This window comes from Mixophyes fleayi, chromosome 2 (genome assembly GCF_038048845.1).
Source record: "Mixophyes fleayi isolate aMixFle1 chromosome 2, aMixFle1.hap1, whole genome shotgun sequence".
Classification (NCBI taxonomy): domain Eukaryota; kingdom Metazoa; phylum Chordata; class Amphibia; order Anura; family Limnodynastidae; genus Mixophyes; species Mixophyes fleayi.
In genome coordinates this window covers 129,059,656-129,084,871 of record NC_134403.1, presented here as the reverse complement: position 1 = coordinate 129,084,871, position 25,216 = coordinate 129,059,656, and the positions used below count along the sequence as shown (strand labels likewise).

The window sequence follows — 25,216 nt, the reverse complement described above, 5'->3', positions numbered from 1 at the left end:
GGGCCTAAGCCGTTCCTTGCCACTCCGTGTCGTAAATGGCATATTGGCAACTTTACGTTTCTCCTCAGATGATTTTAAGTTTCTCTTTTTGCTACTTTTTCTTAACTTGGGCTTTTTGGATTTTACATGCCCGGTACTACGAGATTGGGCATCGGGCTTGGAAGACGACGTTGATGGCATTTCATCGTCTATGTCATGACTAGTGGCAGCAGCTTCAGCATTAGGAGGAAGTGGGTCTTGATCTTTCCCTACTTTATCCTCCAAATTTTTGGTCTCCATTATATGTAGCACAAGATACTGCAGAATGTGTGAACTTGGTAATATTGCAGTACCAATGGACTTATACTGCTGGATTGGTTTTGCAAATTTGGTTATAATTATTATATATATTTTTTTATTTTTATTTTTTATTTTTTTTTACTTTTTTTTTTTTTTTAAAAAACTTGGGAATAGTGGGGAAATAACTATGCCCTTAGAAGCACAGAGCACAGGACACAGCACCACTGGACTGAACAGGACACGGCACAGGACCCAGCAGCACTACGGAACTCAGCAGGACAGAGCACAGGACACAGCACCACTGGACTGATACTGCAGAATGTGTGAACTTGGTAATATTGCAGTACCAATGGACTTATAATGCTGGATTGGTTTTGCAAATTTGGTTATAATTATTATATATTTTTTTTTTTTTAAATTTTTTATTATTTTTTACTTTTTTTTTATTTTTTAAAAACTTGGGAATAATGGGGAAATAACTATGCCCTTAGAAGCACAGAGCACAGGACACAGCACCACTGGACTGAACAGGACACGGCACAGGACCCAGCAGCACTACGGAACTCAGCAGGACAGAGCATAGGACACAGCACCACTGGACTGATACTGCAGAATGTGTGAACTTGGTAATATTGCAGTACCAATGGACTTATAATGCTGGATTGGTTTTGCAAATTTGGTTATAATTATTATATTTATTTATTTTTTTTAATTTTTTATTTTTTTTTACTTTTTTTTTTTTTTAAAAAAACTTGGGAATAGTGGGGAAATAACTATGCCCTTAGAAGCACAGAGCACAGGACACAGCACCACTGGACTGAACAGGACACGGCACAGGACCCAGCAGCACTACGGAACTCAGCAGGACAGAGCACAGGACACAGCACCACTGGACTGATACTGCAGAATGTGTAAACTTTGTAATATTGCAGTACCACTGGACTTTTACTGCTGAATGTGTGAACTTGGTAATATTGCAGTACCAATGGGCTTATACTGCAGGATTGGTTGTGAAAATTTTGTGGTAATTAAAAAATATTAAAGTAGTTTTTGGTATTTTTTAAAAAAACTTTTTTTTATTTTTTTAAACACAGGGGAATATTGGGGAAATAACTATGCCCTTAGAAGCACAGAGCACAGGACACAGCACCACTGGACTGAACAGGACACAGCACAGGACCCAGCAGCACCACTGACCTCAGAAGGACAGAGCACAGCACACAGCACCACTGGACTGATACTGCAGAACACAGCACAGCACAGCACAGCACAGCACAGCACAGCACAGCACAGCACAGAACTAAACAGCACAGAACTAAACAGCACAGAACTAAACAGCACAGAACTAAACAGCACAGAACTAAACAGCACAGAACTAAACAGCACAGAGGACCACCTAACACACCCTCCCTCTACCCTGATCAATGCCCGAGTGAAGATGGCGGCGACTAGCGGGGAATTTATAGGATCCGAGTATCGCGAGATCCGACAACGGGATTATGAGTCAGAGCCTCAGTTTCACTTTTGAATTTGGCGCCAATACCCGGATCTGTCTCGGATCCGACTCGGATCCGCAACGTTCGGGTGGGCTCGGATTTCAGAAATCCGAGTGCGCTCATCCCTAGTTTCAAACTCGTGGAAAATCGCTGTCCCGATTTTTCCCCACTCTAGCTATATAAATCTCCAAATGTATGATGAAGCTGCGATTTTGCTACCCCGACCGAGTTTCAAATAAAAATCGCCAGATACAACACGCTGCTTTCTAGATGCGAGATTGCCAAACACAGCACTGTTACACTGCCCTGTCTATACATTCGCAGGTCCTGGAGGCTGTTAAAAGTTTAAAAGTAGATGATTGTTTTTAAAAAAAATATGCATGTTGTCCCCCCTCTAAGCATTATTAACCCTAGTAGGGCCATCTTAACAACATTATGGGCCCTCGGGCAGAGCAGAGCACTTGGGCATAAAATGTAAATTATCAATAAAATTAAGTTTATATTTATTGGTACTTGCAACAAAAATCATGCTGTACAGCTGTGCCTTGATACATGGGTAAATAGATTTTTTTTTCTATTGGGCCCTGCCTATGGGGTCCCTATGCTCGTGGGGCCCCTGGGCAACTTCCCTGTGTACCCAGGGAGAAAGACATCCCTGAAACCTACTGTTGCCAGCCTACTGCCAGTTGCATGAAAATTGGGAAAAAGTTTGCGTGGGGTCCCCTCGATTTTCACACAACCAGCACTAGGCAAACCAGCTGGGATGGTTGGCACTATAGCAGGAGGACACGCGCAGGGGTGGCCCTGCCATAATGACAAACCAACCCCAGGCTGTTCAGCGCTGGGCTGGATTCCCTAGGGAGTGGGGTCCGCAAAAAAAACATGTGCAGGGGCCCCCCCCTCTAGGGATAACCAGGGTGTAGGGCTTTTCCTACACCCCTGGGCTGTGGCTAAAGGGTAATAACGGTGATTAAAGTATTAAAAAAAACAGATGCCATTTTTGTTTGTGGAACTACAAGTCCCAGCCAGACCGTGCTGCCCTAAACAGTCTGGGCATGTTGGTGCTTACAGAACTTCAAGCACCAGCATACTCATTGCAGCCAGGTCATGTAGGCACTTGGAGAACCACAAGTTCCAATATGGCGTGCCACCCATGCCTTGCTGTGACTTGTAGTTCCACAAACTAAAATGTTAAAAAAGCCACAACACCCTCATTAAAACCACTACATTTTAATAAAAATAATAAACCCCAATACAAGTACAAAACACCCTCTTTAGTACCCCATCTATTTAATAGAATAATAAATAATAAAACCCCATATACTCACCAATATGATGTCTTCTTTTGTCAGCAGCTTTTAATCCAAAAATGCTTGTAAACCATGTCCATATAAATTTGTATTCCAAAATAAGGTCCATGAAGATGTCCCCAAAATATTTGTATATCCAAAAGTTCATGCTTGAATAAAATCTTCTAATCTTCGGGTCACAGAGACACCATATTTGTTCTTCCACATGTCCATGCTCGTAAACAGTCTTCTGAATTTTGGGTCAGGAGTACACCCCTCTCCCTAGGGAATCCAACCTAGTGCTGAACAGCCTGGGGTTGGTTTGTCATTATGGCAGGGGGACCTTGCCGCAGGTCCCCCTGCTATAGTGGCAACCACCCTGGCTGGTTTGCCTAGTGCTGCTTGCGTGAAAATTGGATGAACCCCACGCAAATTTTTTCCCAATTTTCACGCAGTCAGCAGTAGGCTGGCAGCACTAGAGTCAGGGCCGGATTAACCCGGTATCTAACAGGGGCCTCGGACATTTGGGAGGTGCGCCGACATATATCGGTTCAGGGGGCGTCCTCGCCCCTGGCTCCCACTGTCAGCTGGTCAAGGAGAATGGCAGGCAGATAACAGCAAATGTTATGCTGTTAGCTGCCTGCTGTCACTGTAGTGCTTCCGCGGCGCGCAGTACTCTCCTTACTGAGGAGATCTTGTGAGAGTGAGACTATGAGTCATAGTCTCGCTCTCACGAGATCTGACGGAAGAACGGAAGGAGGTAAGCGCTCGGGGGGGGACTTCACTGGGGGGTGGGTGCCCTCACAATACCCTTTGCCCGGAGGCCTCCATTCCCTTAATTAGACCCGGACTAGGGTTAATCGTGCTTAGATCGGGGTCCACACGCATTTTTTTTTTTTTTTTTAACATTCATATTTTAAAGAGGGCTAAGTCGCCCGACTTTTCAATGTAAAACATTCAACCAATCACAATTGATTATTGGATTGTAAATGGCGATTTTCAGCTAAGCACAGACGAGTTTAATGTGCCACAAATCACTAGAGAGGAACAGCGATTTTGAAGTTCAGACTAAAAATCGTTACTTAATACATATAGCAACTTTGGCCTCAAAATCACCGTAATCTCCTGCGATTTGCCGCGATTTTAAATAGCTGAAAAAGTCAGACCTTGATACATTTACTCCCAGGACTTATGTCTAAGAATATTCACACAGCCTCATGGAAAGTACGTCTGATATTGCTGTTATGACCAATTACTATAGGGGTGTTTTGGGTGGTTGTATGTGGTACAAGGTCCTGGTATGGCACAGTGCCACCCAATAAAAGAATAATATGTAAATATTATTTTTATGTATTCATTGTCATTGCCAGCGTTACTTAAGCAGCAGCAATAGCAAAATGCTAATTTACAGTTACAGTGTAGAATGGCAATACATAGAAAGACAAAGCAAAAGTAGAATTCAAATATTGTATCACTAGAATTTTGCACCTTTTCCAAACAAGTTGTGCCACAGCATAAAGGCAACATTGAGTGGATAGAGTATATGAAAGGGAGTAAATAGTACATAGGAATTGGAGGATTAGTCGCCTATCCAATCAACGTGGGGCTTTGACTACATATACATATAATTGACTGGGAAAATGTTGAGAGGAATAGGGATTTCTAAAATCATTGACAACATATCTGGTAAAGGAAATGGCTTTTGGAAGATCAGCAATGGCAGGTAGCTGCATAGCTTTTCCTGCTGATAAACGTGACACTAAAGTATCCCTATTTTACTAAATTTAATATACAGTAAGTATCAGAGTGTACTTTGCTAATGTACTGAATATTTCATTAATCCTCCACTAGATGGTAGTACATATATCTTATTTAATGATATTGTTAGCTATAGCTGTGCTATTTATGGTACTGTAAAAATATTGTGTACTGTTAATTCTTTTAGCGTTTGGATGATAAAGCAGTCACAAATAAAATACCAGGATATTCAGGGGTGAGTTTAATTTTTGTCTTTTACTACGCAGGTTAATGTTACGGCTATCAGTTACTATCATGAGCTTGTAGAACAGGATGTAGAGGTCTTCACTTATAGCAGCCACCTTTCCCACAGAGCTCGTTGCACTCACAGGTACTCAGATGCCCCCAGGTCTTACACTCCGCGTAGTACAAGCTGCAGCACGGGATAGCAGGTGAAGACATGGGAAGCGTGATCAGGAACAGGCCATGGTCTTGGGTCTGAAGCAGGAAATGTGGTAAGGTCATACTTGGCAACTTATGGCAGTCGGCGTCCCGAGCTGCCGGGGGGGGGGGGGAGGTGGGCGTGCGGGGCTCAGAAAATTGCGTCGCCAATTTTGGATTTAATTCTGCCCACTTCACTAGGAAGTGGGCAAGTGCGGGAGACTGCCATACTCTTCCGGGAGTCTGGGAGACCCACCTGGAATCCGAGAGGACATTATGGGAGAGTTGGCAAGTATGGGTAAGGTACAGGCAAATAGTCAGGGCGGCAGCAAGCAACGGAAGTCCAGATAACAAAGCCAAGCTCAGGGCAATAAGCAAACAATCAGAAATCCAGAAAACAAGCAGAGGATAGGACCCTGGCCAGAATTGCACCCATGACCCAGCACCGTGAAGAAGCAATGCTAACCACTGAGCCACCACGCAAAGGCTGTGAGAAATAATCAATAATGGATACATTTTAGCAATATTTACTTAGTATAGCTAAGCTCTTTTTGGTGATTCACAAGCATTGGTGAAGGTTTGTAGCTGAAATGCAGACAGGGATTAGTTAATAAATTACTCTCTGAGGGGAGTTAATAACCGCGTTGTTCGTGAGAGTGACCTTGACCATTACAGATACTATGGTAATGGTGCGCATTATTAGCGTTAGTACGGTAATTTCAGCGCTGATTGTTGCTTGCAGCTCTGTGAGCCGCGAGCAGAAATCCACATTAAACTTACCTTACTAACGGTAATAGTGCGCAGGCCGCGTTTTCTCACGAGCAACCTGGTCAATTGAATTCCCTCCCTCTGAATTTTCTTCCATAGAATGATCACAAAGCATTTTTCAATTTGAATGAAACTCCATGTAGTTTTACATCTATTTCAAAACTAAATCACAAGTCTTAATTAATAGACAAATGTTGCATCTAAGTGAGGGATTACTATCTAAATAGCAGCTAAATTGTGTTGAGTGCCAGACAGGTCAGAGACCCACACAGCTGACATAATTATGGGCTGGTACAAAATAAATAAATAAGTATACCTAATCCTATGTCATAAAAGTTAAAATATACACAATTGTAGAATTTTATGGTGGGACTCTTGCACTCCGTTTCATGCAGTAAGTTATAAGATAGAAACACTGGACATGCACCAGCAAAATCTACGTATTTACAACTTTTTATTGCATTTGGTACTCTTTAAATAGGAGGCACAGCAGAGAAACGACATATATTCAAAGAACTAGACTACATGGACCAGTTTTGATATTGCTTTTAAATTTCCAAGACCATTTTCTCAAGAATTCAGAATGGAACACTATGATATTTTGACATTGGAAGCACTATATAATAATAATTGGTCATGCCCAGAGGCAGCAACTTTTTGTAATGGAAGCTCCTGCTTGTTGCCACGTGATAATTTCAATGCTATTTTAAATACAGTTTTAAGTACTGTTATTACAATCATGTTAGCACTTGTCATGTTTTCTATGGGCTGCACTGTGGAGGCCAAGAAATTCTGGGGCCACATAAAGCGTCCCTGGGGCATAGCAGTAGGATTCCTTTGCCAGTTTGGTATAATGCCCCTCACAGCTTTTATATTAGCCCTGGCATTTAACGTTCATCCAGTTCAAGCTGTCGTAGTTTTAATTATGGGCTGTTGCCCAGGCGGAACGGGATCTAACATCCTGGCATACTGGGTAGATGGCGACATGGATTTGAGGTAAGAAACACGTATGTATTATAATTTGTTCGGCAAGTACACCTTTATTTTTCTGAATTCATGTAATTTTATGTACTTTATAACACAATCACCTGAATGGTGCTTTATAAATAAAGAACAATAATAGACATCACAGTAATAATAGACATCACAAAAACATGTTTAAGTTTTACCATTTGATCTTTAACTACAGTTAGGCTGTTAACTGAACATGTATCCTCATCTGAAAAACAGGGACAAGTCAGGATTTTCATAGCAGGGAAATTCAGCTTTTGCCTTTTACTAAAATATTAATACTCTTGAAGTACATATGGGGCATATTCAATTGTTGGCGTTTTCCGCCGCAGAAAAAGTATTACTGTTATTACGGTAATACTAAGCCGGATTTCAGCTCGTAGCTCCCTTAGCCGCGATCTGAAGTCCAGCCTGAAATGTACCGTAATAACGGTATTTACGCGCACTATTACTGTAATGACGGTAACAGTGCGCGCTCCGCATTGCTTTAGGCAGTAACGCCAACATTTGAATATGCCCCATAATATTTAGCCAACATATTATATATATAGCATGCAAGTGCTTGTCCAATGCTGAAAATAACTGTGTAACAAATTTATTAAGGGTGATATTAAGGGTATATAACATTTTCAACATGTTGTCTTCAGGTCTCAAATTGGAATGCTATACTTTACTGTATTCAGGTTTACAGTGTGTAACCAGTTAAACAATACAGCTGTATTTTGAAGCTGTAAAATCTGAGTTATAACATTTTAGTGCTGTTGAGTTTTTATGGATCTTATACTGTTTCAATAAAACAGATTACATTCTAGTTCTCCATACAGACAATACATAGAATTTTTTCTCTATCCTCAATCATAAGAAAGACACATACGGGACTAGTGAGCTATTCCACTTTAATGTGGGAATATCACTGCCGTTGATAAGATTTTGTAATTTCACTCAAGCAACTTGGCATGATACCAATTTTACCCCATATATTTGGGGTTACAGTAAATATTCTCTGTATTATATTTCATCAAGTTTTGTTAAAGAAAAATTTTTCAGTTACTGTGTTTTATATTTAATTTATATTAATAAAATATACTTTAATGCTCCTATTCATCACAAACAGCAATAGACACCTGCAAGCTATTAAAAGAGGGTATTGGACACCATCCACCTGTCATTTCAGTTATCACTTGTCAATTGTCAATTCAGCTATCTCACCACCCCAGCACCACCTGGTCCCAGATCTGTCCCCTAACCTATGCGATCAGATCTCTCGAGCACCTATGCTGACATAGCCTCTCCGTCCAGCCTGTCTTTCCTCCCCCCTGCCTCTGTCTATTCATAATATCAGTCTGTGTTTCTCAGCATACAGTTCTGGTGGCGGACTGTGGAAGGGCTCTGGGGAGGGAGGGGATCGGCTCTGCGGGGAAAGCTCTCTGTGCTCAAGATAACCAAACCTTTCTTGGAATGACAGGTGGAGTCAAGTGGTGTCCGTATAATTAACAATTACCAAAGTTGTAGTCAAAATATTAAAGGATTATCATTGTAACAAAAATAATCCAATACAAACATGGTATTTTTCTAATGAAATAAATTTCGAAGTCCAGTTACATTTAAAACAATATACTGAATGTCTGTATATGTTTTTTGTTAGAAAGTATAAAAATACTTTAATGAATCCTAACACTCCTCATTGTTGCAGCTGGTTACAATCACTGACACAAGGAGAAGCATTGTTTTAGCAGACCGGAGTACAAAATCAGATTTTCTACATGTGGTTTTGTTCTGCTGTCTGACTGTTATTTTATATTTGTTTTTTACTAGGTCATATGTATGTAAAATAAAATTGCATATTCATTTGTTTTTCAGTATAAGCATGACAACCTGTTCCACGCTCCTTGCATTGGGCATGATGCCTCTGTGTCTCTTCCTCTACACAAAAACATGGGTTGATTCCAGTGCCATTATTATTCCTTACGACAGTATTGGTAAGTGCCAGTGTTTAAGTATAGCTGATGTTTATAAGAAGGGCACCATTAAAATCTTCAGTGTAAATCTGTTACGTCTCACGGGAGACTCCTATTAGTCAGAGTTGACACAGGCCTTCCCAGGGCAGAGTCTAACGGATCCCCTTCACCAAGAACCACCGCAAGGCGGGATGGGTTTTGCTGCCGGAGGCCCGCAGATCGCGGCCCCTAGGTTAGCCCCCTGGCGTAATAGGTGGGAGACTAATAGATGAGAGATCTGGAGCAGACTCTGAAGCGGTAAAGCAGGGCAGGGTAATTAGGTGAGATAAATCTGCACAGACCGAAGATTCCTGACACGTTTCAGTGGAGCACCCGGTCGGATACACTGAAGCGATACCACAGTAGGAGAGTCGCAGGGTCGGATTCACAGGAGCACAGCCGGGTTGGATACACTGGAGCACGGGCAGCAGAGAAGTCAATAAGAATAGCCGGGTCGGATACACAGAATGTCAGCTTGAAAAAGTTGATTAGTATAAAATATAGAAAAGAGAGAGATTTCTGGCAGAACAACTAATTAATAATGAGTGAAATGTTAATCTGAATGCTGACTCTATGTACATTCATTAATTACTGTACATAAAGTTTACTAGCGTACAACCATTGGCTTCAGTCCAACCCGATAGCTATTTACTTAGAGACGAATGGTTCGGACTTGGTTCCAACAGTTCCAAGTTTTATAAATCTGAGTCGCAACTCAGACTGACTCAGAATTTCCTGCTTAGCATGGATTTGAAAGCGAGCTAAAATGTCACATTCCCATGACATTGGAATCTTGCAGGCTTTGGACTGCAATATGTATATACAGCCTCGGACTGGCCCGCCGGACAGCCGGTCAATCCACCGGTAGGCCCAGCGGGGTTGAAGCTCCGCCCCCTCCGTTGTTAGGGCGGAGCTTGATGTTGAACTTTGTTTAGATGGCGGCGGCGGTCACATCTCCTGTAACCACACTACCGCGCAGATGCAGAGAGCCCAGGCGCGGTAGTGTGTTTTTCAGCAGTTTGAGCAGGGGAGGAGGACGTCCTGATATCAACATACTGATCCAAGGTCAGTTTGGTCATCATAGGTTCATGCAACACTGGACGCAATAGACCACGCCCCCTCTGACGCTGCAGAGTTTCCCCGGGTTATCTGAAGCCCAGCCAGTTTGATCGTGGCTGGGATACAGAAGCTGGATACTGCCGTTTGATCGAGGAAACATATGGACTGAAAGATACCTTTTTAACATACAAAATGTGAGTGTTTTTAACCCCATGTTTTAACTTAATAAATAGAGAACGTAAAACACCATGAGATCTTTCTCTGTTCTCTCCCTGGTCTCCCATATGTGCACTCTGGTGAGGAGAAGAAACAGGTTTAGAGGGGAGTAAAAGTACATCGTGGTGGTGCTTTTTGAAGCAAGAGGACACATTATTCAAATACTGTATGGAATAGAAAAGATCACATTGATGTAAGTTTACCATCTGGGACATCGGTATAGGTGGAACTAGAAGACCAACATCCTTTAATGACTTTGGGACCGTTTTCCCCTTGACTTATTCATTGACCCAATCCTTGTGTTTCTTTACCCTTCCCCTATTTGCGCCCGTCCTTTGATATTTATATTCTCTTTCATACAACACTGGCAGCATACCAGCATATATGGAATAAATGTGACAGGCTTTGGATGGGCTGTATTCTGTTCATTTTTTTGTTTTTTAAAATTTCTCTTCTCAACAAGCATTCATTGGTGAAGTACGCAACCGTAGTAGCACTGATGCTGTGTGTATGGTCTTTGACGAGTGGCATATTCTGTAAGAGTCCTTAAAAAATAATTATAACAAAGAGTCATTTTAATAATCAGACTGTGTATACAAGATCTGGCAAATGAAGGGTGCTTTTCATGTAGTCTAGTATTCCAATTGCATCCAGTTGAAAATATAATCATTCAGGGTTGTATAATATGTTGGTCTATATTGTATGTTAGTGTAGAAAGGCACATGCATAGGAGAACATAATTATATTTATATATTTTTCCTTTTGCCTATTGTGCATTCTTTTTGATGGTTGTCCTGTTTAGAATTTAGGGGTGATATAGTGAAAGTATTATAGGCATATATCAACCGTATTTAAAATGAAATTAGATGGATTTCACTGAGATTAGTTGAGAATTACAATCACTTGTTTTTTTATGAATTGACTTTTATTCCAGGACATGTCACAGCAACAACAGGTTGGTAACCATTGTACTAAAAAATTAATTGTGCAGTTTATGTCTTCTAATTGATGATGTTATTATTTGGTTTGTGTAGCCCTTGTAATGGCTTTTAATAAGCTCAATACATGATGGGCAATAACAACATATGAGGCGAGGGTTGGAGGTAACCAAATGATGCACTTATCATAAGTAACTGTCTTGGTGCATTAGGAGACGACAGGAGCTGGTACTGGAGTTTCTTCCAAACCACAAGTGTTTTATTAATGGGTCCCATGTAGTTCCCTACCAGTAGAATGGGCAGGGTCTAATGCAAAAGGTGCACATTTAAAATAGTGCTATAAGTTGTCCTCCATAGCCTGACCACACCCCCTTTACTGGCCACACCCACTCCTAAAGTTGGCCACACCCCAATATAGTGGGCCCCTATCACTGAATTCCCCCGGTGGGCCCTTCATGCCCCAGTCCGACACTGTGTATATATACCACTCCCTCCTTGTGATGACTATCATTATGTATTGAGGAGAGAGTCCAAAGCTTGATGCACTCTGCAGTGCTTGCAAACTGTAAAAAAATAACTATTAATCCTAACTATAAATATTAACATAATAATTTGAGATGCTCAGGATCGGTTCCCCAAGAACCGAACACACCCGAACTTAGCAGATTCGAGTACCGAGCCGGCCCTCGGGATTGAAAATGAGGCAAAACATGGATGTTACGCCATCGGATCTTGCAAGCTTTGGGTTCTATAAATACCACCCTTCACGCCGATCCAGCAGGACACAGAAGGGGTAGTACAGTTCTTGGCAGTCTCTAGTGTAGTTGGGCAGTGTCATAGGAAGAAAAGAAAGTTGAGGGGTAGCAGTGTTCTTCAAAGCCCCCAGTGACATTCAGGAGAGCTCCATTGCTAATTGTCATTGCTGAAATAGAAATAATAGGTCTGGCAGTCTTGGTCTTCTAAATCTGCAGTCACATTGTACTGTGTTATATAGGTAACATATAAAGAGCAGATCTCCATTGCTAATTGTCATTGCTGAAATACAAATAATAGCTCTGGCAGGCTTGGTCTTCTAAATCTGCAGTCTTTGTTTGAAAGTGTATGAAAATAATATTGTGACTTGTGAGATGGTCAAAATTGACTGCAAATGACTTGAAATTAGTGTTATTGAGGTTAATAATAATGTAGGGGGTGGAGCAAACATATGTGATTTTAGCAAAAAAAAATAGTGATTTTAGGGGAAAAAATCGGGATCCAAAACCAAAACACACAAGGGAGGTTTTACCAAAACCAAAACACGAAGTTAATCCAGATCCAAAACCAAAGTCAGAACACGGTGGTCAGTGAACATCTCTAATAATAATTCATAATTAATTGGAAACACAGACCTATAGGCTGGAAAGTTGTAGATCAGAAATCTGTCCCTCTTTTTGGCAGGCAGGGTATAGACGAAGGGTATACTCTCTGCTTCTGTATAGTGAAAATGGGCTCCATATAGGTACCTACCTGTACTAAAGTTATTATATTTCAGAGTGACAGTGGTGACTGCTAGTTAATCTGAGAGCTTTGACTTTTTGCTAAAGCCTATAATGTCAAGCTTAATAATTAATTAATCTAAAATCTATGATAGTCTGAAAAATGTAATCAGAGTGCCAAAAATTTGATTTAAGTCAAGATGACTTCAAGTTATTATTGAAAATAACCAGTAAAAGATATGTGAATCAATCTAATAACTGAAAGGGACAATCAATTTATCCACTTCCAGATATATGGAGATTCAGAATAGCTTTGGAGCTTTAGAAATATAAATGAGTAAATTGTCAGAAAAGATCACTAGGCAGCTGTCTTCAGTGGTGTGTGCAGACCTCACATATGTGTAAATACAAAAGATAAAAACCATGAAGACTGCTCTAAATTGGATGCATAATGACAGTCAACATAATTCTATTATAATTACCATAATAGCAATACAAAAATAAAAAATATAATTCAAATTAATTCAAATATTTCTCAATTAAGAAATATTTTAATTATATTTTTATGTTTTTATTGTTTTTATGGTAATTATCAGTACAATTATGCTTTTATATATAAAGCAGTTGTGACAATTATAAGAAGATAATTTACCATTAATGCGATTGCAACATATTATTGCATTATATATGATATATGTTGACTGTCATTATGGAATCCAATTTAGTGCAGTCTTCATGGTGTTCAACTTTTGTATTATTGAAAATGAATAATTAAGTTGAAACTCTAATATTGTCTGTGTGTCGGGGGCTGAGCAAAACACTGATAGTTTCAAGAAAGTGTGAAAAAAAATGTGTGAAATTATCCAATATTGTGTGGTACAGTAACTTGCGTAAAAAAAATTATGCTACTCTGATAAAACAAAAGTAATCGGAGATCCAGAAAAAAAAGTTATTTTAAGCAATATTGTGTAGCAGTTGTTGAATTTCAAGGTATCATAATTGTGTAGTCCCCCCTTTCCCTACCACATTGTGCTTTCACCTGGTGTGTTGGCTGCTAATACAAGAGAATATTCAATTTGATGTATTTTGCTGTGACACTGCAGTATACAGCTTTATTGCTGTTGTCAGGTATCTGTCTTTTGAACAGGAACAGCCCAGTACTAGTACAAGCATTATTCACATAAGGGGCTAGATTTACTAAACTGCGGGTTTGGAAAAGTGGAGATGTTGCCTATAGCAACCAATCATATCCTAGCTTTCATTTATTTAGTGCATTCTACAAAATGACAGCTAGAATCTGCTTGGTTGCTATAGGCAACATCTCCACTTTTTCAAACCCGCAGTTTAGTAAATATACCCCAAGAAGTCGTAGACAGGACCCTCCAAAAATGCGTCCAAAACAATAGCACTTTCCATTGTTCAGTGAAAACATAATGCTAACAATAACAATGAATTTCATAAGAAAAGAAAATAGCCAACATGCTCTACACCACCCACTGAGGCAAGGAAAGGCTAAGACCATGGCAATTTTAACTAATACTACTTGTGCTACTGCTCATCCCAGTGCCTATCACTGTCATGTATTTGGCACCTGACACCTCATGGAATCTTCACCATCCACACCTTCATTTTCAACCTCCTCTTTATTAGTACGTAGTCCAGCATCCAATTTTCAAATTCAAACTGACTTCCTAATGCAATCCATGATTGCTAAGAAGCATCCTTGCACACTACAGCTGCTGCTGGGGGTGATACTTCTGTACAGAAGGGGAGCAAGAATAGTAAGTATAATTTTAAACAACAATTGTCTGTGAAGCAGGTGTGTGCGCAAGAGGAGCCAAGTATGACAGTCAGCATCCTACTGCACAGCAGATCACTAAAGCCATGACAGCTATGTTAGCATTGGGTGTGCATCCAATTACCACCATCAGTGCATCAGGTATTAGCAGATTAACTGAGGTCATGTGTATCTGTCAAACATATGTATTCCAACCGGGTGAGAGGGCCCAAGGACAATTCCATCTTGCACTATTTTACATTATGGCCTTGGTCTATCATTTTCTGTAAATTGTCTACTGATGCCACTGCTGTCTGTCTAATGAGCTTTGATTACTGACGCTGCTGTCCCTCTCGAATGTGCACACTTGCTGCCTAACAGTTACCTACTTGGTGTATCTTCTTTTCAAAAATTACAATTTAATTGATCTAGACATCAGTGATGAGGATGTCAATTACATGGATCTTGGCATATGTGATGAGGATGATAATGAGGGTGATGACATTGTTACCTTTGAGGAAGATGACCACTGTTAGCCAAATGCCCATTAGTAAGTGGCATTTTCGGCATTCAGGGACTCATAGATCATTGCAGCAGCTTCAAAAAACAATAACCTGCCATGCCAAGAACTGATGCAAGAGATAGGTGGAATTACACACTTTATATGCTTCAGTGATTTTCTCAAACCATATCAGTTGTGGGGTAGCCTACCCTGGTAAATCTTCTAAAATGACCATCCTAAAAGTCAGTGCTCTGCCTTTATATTTTAAAGGTGTTCTTTACTGTATTAAACTGCCATCCTGTCTGCTATGCTGTGCTACAGTGTTTCTTAGGGAATGTATTTTTTATTAAACTGCCATGTATTTGTGCTGCTGTTATTACCTCTGTTGTTATATTTACCATATGTATAGATATGACTGTGCATAAATTGTAATTAATGCGCATTTATTTTTTTTTCACATTACAATTTATCTTTTTTCATAGGTATCGCATTAGTGTCTCTTGTTGTTCCAGTTGCAGTTGGAATTTATGTAAATTACAAATGGCCTAGAGTAGCTAAGAAAATTCTTAAGGTCAGTAGTAGTATTATTTTTCAAACATTAAAAACTCAAGATTTAGGAATACTTCATAAATAAAAGATTGTGACATCTAAATCATAACATGCTCATAACATATATAACAAAACTTTAAATAAAATGCAACAGTCATTTATAATGAAAACAGCTTTACCTTCATATATATATTTATATATAGGTAGCATGGTGGCTTAGTGGTTAGCACTTCTGCATGCAATTCTTGTCTGAACGCAAATTACATTTAGGACTATTTAGGACATTTAGGACTGCCTATGACTTGAGAAACGTAACAGGGGAGGGTAGGGGCGGATTAGGGCAGCACAGTGACTTAGTGGTTAGCACTTCTGCCTCACATCACTGGAGTCATAAGTTCAAATCCCGACCATGGCCTTATCTGTGTAGAGTTTGTATGTTCTCCCCGTGTTTGCGTGGGTTTCCTCTGGGTATTCCGGTTTCCTCCCACACTCCAGACTGTACACTTCAATGGGGCAGAGACTGATGTGAATGAGTTCTCTGTACAGCGCTGATGAATTAGTGGTGCTATATAAATAAATGATGATGATAATGATATATGTGAAAAGGCAAAACACATAAGGAATTACTATGAGCTTCAAATTTCTTAAAAAAGTTCACCCTTGTAGTCATATACATAAGTAATAGTCAGAACAGTGGTGAACTAGTGCTGCACGCACCTGCTTCTGGTGTGTACGACACAGAAGAGCTGGACTCGCTCCCGGGTGAGAGTGGCCATGTCTTGTGATGTGTGACCATGTCCCCTTCTTGTGCAAACTCCAACAAGAAGTGGTGGTGTATGCACATTGTCATGATTCCCCAACTTCAAAAGTTGGGTGGTATGGAAAAGGTGCAATAAAATGCAACCATTCAGCTCAATCAAAATAATAGCAGATTCTCATATTTGCATGATACAACAACTTTAAATTGGGATATTTTTATTTTTTGGTAGCTAGGAACCAGGTATGGAATCCGAGTCACTACCCAGAGTACAGTTTTTAATTAATTATGCACTTTCTTTTAATTATTTTGTTGTTGTTTACAAATTAGGTCAATATTGTAAAATATATTAAATAAAATGTTGGAACTTGTACAAAATTATACCACTTAAAATAATAATACTAAAATATAATAATCTGGGGCCTGATTCATTAAGGATCTTAAATGAAGAGGATTCTTATTTCAGTCTCCTGGACAAAACCATGTTACATTGCAAGGGGTGTTCTGTTTTGCACATAAGTTAAATACTGCCTGTTTTTTCATGTAGCACACAAATATCAACTTTAAATTTCAGTGTACAAATAAGCTATCAATTATTTGTGTGCTACATGAAAAAACAGTCAGTATTTAACTTATGTGCAAAACAGAACACTCATTTGCACCCCTTGCATTGTAACATGGTTTTGTCCAGGAGACTGAAATAAGAATCCTCTTCATTTAAGATCCTTAATGAATCAGGCCCCTGTTTATTAGTTGGTAGAAGACACTGGGCCTGATTCATTAAGGAAAGAAAAGTTGAAAAAAGAGGAACTTGCACCTTGGCAAAACCATGTTGCATTTCAGGGGGAGGTAAATTTAAATTTAGATGGAAGATTTATAGTTGGGGTAGGGCATGTTCTAGATCAACCTTAAATTTCAGTGTACCAATAAAGTTATCAAGTATTTGTGTGCTACATGAAAAACAGCCAGTATTTCACTTATGTGCAAAATAATAAACTAATTTGCACACCTTGCATTGTACCATGGTTTTGCCAGAAAAAACATACTCATTTTGCCTTACTATGCTTGAATGAATCAGGGCCACTCAGTTTGCAACGAGACAAATATGGATACACAGTCCAAATAGTATAGTGATCCATGGGGTCACTGCTATAAGTGACTGATTGATAGATAAGTATTCAGTGTATGATAACTTATTTGTGTACATTATTAACAAAAGAAAAGTTTAGGATTATTACTATAAACTGCACTTTTTAACAATGTATTTTTTCCTTGTAGATAGGATCTATTACAGGAGGCATTCTCATTGTAGTTATCGCTGTAATAGGTGGAGTGCTATACAGAGGATCTTGGGATATTGCCCCTGAAATATGGATTTTAGGAACAATATTTCCAGCTGCTGGTTACATTTTTGGCTTCTTCTTGGCTGCTATAGCTAATCAATCATGGAGCAGGTATACAATGCATCTATATAATAAAATCATATTTCCTAAAGCATTTATTCATGTGATAAAGGACAAACTATTAATAGCACACAAATGATTGCCTACATAGCATGCTTTATTTTGTTCATTAAATTATAATGTTTTGATAAGTTACAATTTCAAATCTCTTTCTTCCCTTTCCTGTTTCCATTTCCAAGAATAACAGGCATATACTTAGATGAGAGGGAGAGACAGGTTCAGCAGAAATGCTAATGGTTTATATTCCATAGCCTCTCTTATCCCTGAACTGAATATTATTATTATTACTGATGTGAATGAGTTCTCTGTACAGCACTGCGTAACTAGTGGCGCTATATATATATAAATAAATGATGATGATGATGATGATTACCCCAGCTCTGTTGTAGGGGCTAAGAATGGAAACTGCATTGCCCGGCAGCTCTTGCACCTAGGAAGAGATGGCACCACCAAGGGTACACTGAAAACTATATCTATATAGGAGGAGATCAGGGGAAAGTGGTAAAAGACAATCAGGAATAAAAAGGAGCCCCGTTAGCCCACAAAGAAGGCACAGGAGAAGAGGACAGGAGGGTGCCTGCCACTGATGAGAGACAGCTAACAGAGGGTCCTGGTGGGACAAACCATGGGGAAGTGGTGAGTGGCACAGAGGGGTGCCTGAGAACTGCAGGGGAAACAGCCGCAGTGAAAGTGACAGGGTACCATATTGGGAAAGGGGGAGCGAGAGTCCTCTCAGGAGGAACCTGTCTGTACTTGCCAACATTGAGAGGAGAGCAGCCTGCAATACCAGCCTAACATAGAAAAGCTCAGACCACCAAGAAACAGAGAGGTTCTTAAATGGAGAAGCAGCTGGGCAAGCGAGAATAGAGTGCCCAGTGCAGTTGGTGAGTGAAGAATACCAGAGACTGTGAGAGTGTAGAAGGAAAGAAGGAACTGATTGTGTCCTTGCACTGGACATGGGAAATCTTTTAGATGCAGCTTGTCATCTCTGGAGAGATGTGAGTATTTTCTGCTGTGAGTCTAAAGCGAGTCACTGGTCAGAGAGGCAGTCTCCTGACCTGGGTGATAGCATGTGAGCTGGAAGGGCTACAATCAAATTCAAGTCTCCTGCTCCCTTGCACCATTGCTGAATCCATCGCTGACAGATAAGTTTGGCCCTTTGTATAATACAATGTCAGGTGTTATAGTTATAGAGACTGAACTATACAGACACCTATATACTCATGTACCCAAGATTTGGTTTTATTGAAAGACATTAGAGATTCACACCGGAGAGAGAGAATTGCTAGAGACTGCACATTTACCTTGCGAGTTGTCCCGCCATCACGGGCACAACCATAAGACTGTACTAAGTTAATATACATCTGCTAAATCTAAGTAAACTGGCTTGCAAATGTTATGTGTACCATCGGTGCCCAACCTTATAAGTACTGTTATAATGTTATTGCCTAGTTGGCAAATGGAGTGTGGAGTGAGTTTGAAGACATGTATCATTGAATTATGGCAACTTTGATTACAGGATGAAATACAGGAGTCTATTTAACAATATGCAGCCATAACCTACATTTTTTATTGCAGTTTATGGCAGAGATAGAAAATCTTAGATTGCCGCATTTTACCATGAAAAGTTTGCCAGGGCAGCTGCAAGCATTGCTGGTTCACAGATGCACAGTGGGACGGGCTTCCAGTTACACTTTCTACAAAAAGAAAAACTAATAAAAATGTAAAGAAATAATGTAAAAAAATATTATTTCAATAATATAGCATTTTCTTCCGGTGGGGAGCCTCTGCTATAGCTGTACTGTCATAGGAGGACAGTCGTACTGAACTAGGAATACAGAGCAGTATTTGTACTAATGCTATCCACGGTACATAGGTTTCCCAATGCTCTGCATGGGGAAGCTTCATTGGAGGTTCCTACCGTTGCTATCTCCGACGATACCCGGTGGTCTTTCTCCCTTTTACAGCGCTGCAGAATTAGTGGCGCTATATAAATATGTGGTGGTGATGATGATGATGATGATGATGATATGCCCCACAGAAATAAAAGAAAGCCCTAATTGTTGTAAAAAAATATGTTTTCACTGGATAAAGGGCCTTTCTCCCTTTATTAAATAGGCCTGATAGAAAGAAAAGAAAGTCAAAAAGAAATATAGACATAACAGAGATATAAAATGACAAAAAAAATTAAGAAAAAAAGAGAGAGATATGAATAAAACAGACAAAATAATTTAGCTTGCTTCAAGGAAGAGTGAAAATCATTACTCTCTATAGCACAATGTATTCTTCTACTGTCTTCCTCTCCAAGCCTGTTGCCTGTCCTTCTACCGTTTCCCATCCTGCTCTGTTAATGTTATTTTTGTTTCAGAGTCGGTGCTTCAAGCACAGCATTCTAATTAATCATTATTAATATTATTTTTTTCTAGTTTTAGTGCTAAATAGCATTATACTTTTTGTGGACACCTAGATGGGAGAGGGATATAGGAATAAGGTATACTGTACTGTAGATTTTAAGGATATTACAAGTCACCAAAGAAACCTGCATCCTTGTGCCTTTATATACTTTTGGAATTTATATTTGTTAATATTTCTATACACACAATATTGGAAGATATAGTATTTTTATATAAGGACTGACATTCTTTAGGTGTGTTTTCCTATAGGCTATTATAGCTTTTGCATTTGCCTATTAGAAATACATCCAGAGCACTTGTGTCATATGACTCTATTTGAGAGAGTACTATGATCAAGATGGTTGTGTTATTGGTATAGCTGTTGAAATGTCATGTTATAAAGGATTAGATTTGTGTATTGAAGCAAGCGAAGCTAAGCTAAAACAAGTGAGTGTTCATAGGCATTAGCGGTGTATACGAAGCAAGCTAAATAAGCATGGGTGGGTTGTCAATTACATCAGTGGTTTATAAAATACCATTTGAAAGAATTGTATTCCTTTTTAATTTGTTTCATTGCTAGTGTTGTTTACATATGGTTCTTAACTGAGTCCGTGGAAATGTAAAAGATATGCAAAATGTTTGTATTTATAAAGTTTAAGTTTTTCTGTATCTTCTAATTACATTCATGAGTGGGATAATTAACACAATTGTGGGCTGTGCTTAAAATATAGCGAGACCCAGACTTTCCACACTCTATACAGGCTTTGCCCATTGCTAGCAAGTTGTGTGATCAGCAAAAAAAGAGTCTCTCCAGTTAGAATAATCCAACAAGCTGGATTGACCCAGATGGGCAGGAATTGCCTTGGAATCTGGTATACTGGATAAGAGACCTTTTGAATATTTGTCTTTGAAGCACACATTGGGATTTCTTCACAAGTCCACAACAGAAATATAACGAACAACACTGCAAGTGTTTGCTAAATTTGTGTTAAGCCATCAGCTGAATAGCGAGTGTGTGAGAAAGACCAACGCATACGTATATGAGAGATAAAGAGAGAAATGTCAGAACTTCCATAAGATAAGTGTACTTATCTTTTTATATGGTTATATATTGAGGATCTAAATACATCTGATACCATAAGAAAAGAGAAAAATTATAAGCAAGTTTGTTTCATGTGCCGGCACAAAATGTATAACAGCTGATTAATAACACTATCCGCTTGATTGTGCTTCACAAATCATTGTAAGCCATGGATTAATATAAACAGATTTATTTTGCTCATTTGAGTTTACTCTGTTGGAGTGAGTGATAGCTTCATTCACAACCTACATTTCATTATATAGCTAGCGGACTAATCTTTTTATGATAGCTGTTAATAAATATGATATATAAATATTTATGTGATATGAGATAACGTCATTTTGAAGTCTATTAGGTGTTCAGCTATACGAGGTACAGTTTCCTTATATTAGAGCATATACAATTTTATATTTTTACTTTTTATGAAATAGCTTGTTAAATTATAAATTAACCCACGGACTCAGAGTTTTATAATTGTTTTTGTCTGATTATTATTCATTTGGGATCTGAGTTGTTTCCAGCTCTGTGAGTGCTATTTTATATACCTATATTATTGTCTAGTCACATATGCCATGGCTGTATTAATCAGTGAATTACACAATATAATACTGAAACTGACAATTTCTTTATCGTATCCCTTTTATTTAGATGTCGCACAGTGTCTTTGGAAACTGGAATGCAAAATACCCAGCTTTGTACCACAATAATTCAGCTTTCATTTACACCAGAACAGCTTAGCTTGATGTTCACTTTCCCACTTATTTATAGTATTTTCCAGATTCTATTTGCAGTTTTATTACTAGCAGGTGAGTCATTTATAACCTCAAATACCTAGTATAAACTTTGGGTCTTATTTAGCGTCAGTCAATAACTTGATCATAATGACTGGCATTTAAAGTGAAAAAGGATAGATAACTAAATATTTATTTTAATATGCTCCCTCCCAAAGTGGTAACTAGCGCCAGTGCTTATAGTCTGGCAGTGCCGTAACTATACATTTTGGTGCCCTGGGCGAGACAGGGCACCGGCGCCCCCCATTTAAGGAGGGGGGTGGGGGGGGTAGGAGGAGAGAGAGAGAGAGAGATTTTAACTTACCAGAGTTTGATGCTTCAGCCGTTAAGTTCCGCCATGGAACGCATGTGCGTTCCACTGACAGGAAGTTCGGCATTTGGAACGCAAACTTGTGTTCCACGGCAGAACTTAACGGCTGAAGCATCAAACTCTGGTAACTTAAAATCTCTCTCTCTCTCTCTAAGTTCCGCTTAAGGGCTGAAGGCAGGTATCGGGCGTCTGCTGTGCCCCCTTGGCTTTGCGCCCTGCATGACGGCACCACCCACACCACCCTCGTTACGGCCCTGTAGTCTGGACTGGTTATCACTAATGCGCAGTGAGCAGTGTGAGGTCCTACAGCAAACATGCTAACCAGCACCAGGCTATGGGCAGGTCACTCTATAACAGGGAGACCCGCAGTGTGGGGTCCCACTATCATAATGTGGACTAGCCCCAATCTGGTAAGCATGAGGCTGAATTCCCTATAGGACTCTGTCCCCCAATAAAATACACCACCCAATTAAAACCAGATGTTTGTTGAATATCAAATCCCCCTGGTGAGGGGGGAGGGCATTGTGATGATAAAATAGTCTAAATTACCCTATTAGTAATCTTATAACTAATTTTCTAGAATAACTTTATGTTTTAGTGACATTCTTGAAACATTGTCTTTAAAAATTGTAAATATTTTAAATAATTTCTTTATGTTCTTGTTGATGTCAATAAGTGTCACTCCTGAAGTAAGAAAAATCCAGTCAAATGCTGTTTCTTCCCCCTTCTTTGGGTAATGCCACTCTTTCTGTGTAATTTCACCCAACTGTACAAGTAAGCACATGGATGAGAGCACCAAGATAGTGGAAACTACAGGGATGTAACTTTTGCACCTTCTGATCTAAAGGCACTGTCGGATCCAAGGTGAGGCCATAAGGGCAATCGCCCCCCCCTAGCAGGGATATTCTGTCTGCAGCCGCACACTATGTGCAGTCCATGTCTGCAGAGACAAGCAGGTAAGGTAATCTGCCCCGCCTCTCTGAATCAGAGTGGGCGGGTAACATGCCATGCCTGCAGGTCTCTGCAGACACGAACCTTACATAGTGTACGGGTGCAGACAGAACACCCCTGCTGGGGGGAAAGGGGGGCAGCAATTGCCCCAGCAACCCATACTGTTAAAAGTATTAAAAAGGGGGCAGAGACTAAATCGCCCTTCCTAAAAAAATTATTCTAGATGCGCCCCTGTGTAAAGGGCATTCTTTGATAAATGTGGGCTCAGTGAATGAGTCTTCGTACTGAGCCAACATCCAAAACATGTCCATCTTTGAAGGTATCACTATGTTCAAGTTTACAATCCAGTTATTGACACTACTGCACATTATCACTTTTCTCATAGGTTATCGTCTGACCTTATATTGTACGAATAAGAAAACAGAGAATACAGAGGAAGAAAATAAACCAGAGTCAACAAATGGAGAGGAAAACACAGGGTTCCAGTTGGATGAGAAACCTAGCAACGGGGATATCTAATAATGATAATATCATCAAATGTAACCAATAAAATGGACTCTGTGTTATAATGTAATAGTTTGTACTATAGAAAATAATATATAATACTAATACAGCTCCATTTGGAAAAAGTAACTAAAATGTAACTAATATATCTTGTTATCTTCATGTATATGTTGTTAATTTATTATACACAATTTATTTAGTCATTATATGAGTTGTGTTTGTATAATTATTTTTATGCCTTTTTCTGAAATACCATAGACTTTTAACTAATTGTCATTCAAGAAAGACAATAATAAATTATTAAACCCTTTTTTGAACAACTCTTTTGAAGGTATTGAAAATGTAGATGTTGCCATAATTGAATGCATTTGAAAATATTCTGATTTAGACGTATACTACTATGGGAATTGTTTATTTACAAGAAATGTGACTGTGTCTTCTAAGGTTTTTACGATATTTTAATGATCCATAGTATGAAATTAGTGATACAGACAATGACCTTTGACCTGCAGTAATATAGGTCTCTATCATTTAGTATTGTAATAGTATGTTCATCTACGTTGCATATAAGATGTACGAGGTACATAGAGAGAGGTTTTGATCTGGTTGGTTTTTTTAAGGAAACATATTCTCTTCAGAAGAGTCTACACTAAATTTATCTATGGATGATTGATAGTATATATGTTCATTTTATATAAGGAAGCCATTCATTCTCTGCATACCTGCATTTTATATGATTAATCAGAACTGTATTATTGATTGATCTAAGGAGGTCAAATTAATTTTGTTTCCATAGACAGTGCCGCCAGTGAATATATCATGACACAAATAGAAAAACTACTTACTTTCCTCCTGCAGCTAGCACACAATATATTGTGAGGTCAAATATAAGAAAAGATAGAAAAAAAATGAGACACAAGTGCAGCTATGAATAAAGGACACAGTATCAGTGTCATCTCAGGAGTGCAAGATCCCACCTATATGAATAAAAAATGTACTTTTATGATGTTTTTATGGCAACCTTAACTCAAACAGAATAACTTAGAAACAATATGTAAACAAATAAAAACTGAGAAAATGTCATCCAATCAGATCCATAAACCCTTTACTGCTGAAAATGCCTGCAAAGGTGTATGGATTAAAGGGATAAAATGAAAACGTATGTGATGTGGAAATCAGTGTAAATAAATCGAATCCACCTGACATTCAGTTGAAAGGTGACTCACTATATTATATTTACCTATTGCTTACAGAGGATGATTGTCATCCCCACTGAGTAAGTAGAAGATTACTGAAATATATATAAACGTAAACATGCATCTGCATGGCTAAACTTTTATCATTTTATTTGTGCCTTGTGCATGAAATGTCTCCAGTATTAATAGTGCTAGTTATCAGATGGTGATGCAAGAAAATGGAAACATGCAGAGTA

At 39.1% G+C, this 25,216-nt stretch overlaps 1 protein-coding gene across 1 annotated transcript; it reads left to right on the top strand.

Moving 5' to 3' along the window:
* Nucleotides 1–6,593: 6,593 nt before the first annotated feature.
* LOC142139846 (ileal sodium/bile acid cotransporter-like) lies at nt 6,594–23,799 on the top strand. The gene is made up of 6 exons (XM_075197710.1): nt 6,594–7,006; nt 8,882–9,000; nt 15,468–15,556; nt 17,570–17,745; nt 21,877–22,034; nt 23,666–23,799. The coding sequence occupies exons 1-6, from the start codon at nt 6,594–6,596 to the stop codon at nt 23,797–23,799; spliced, it is 1,089 nt and encodes a 362-aa protein (XP_075053811.1).
* Nucleotides 23,800–25,216: the final 1,417 nt, after the last annotated feature.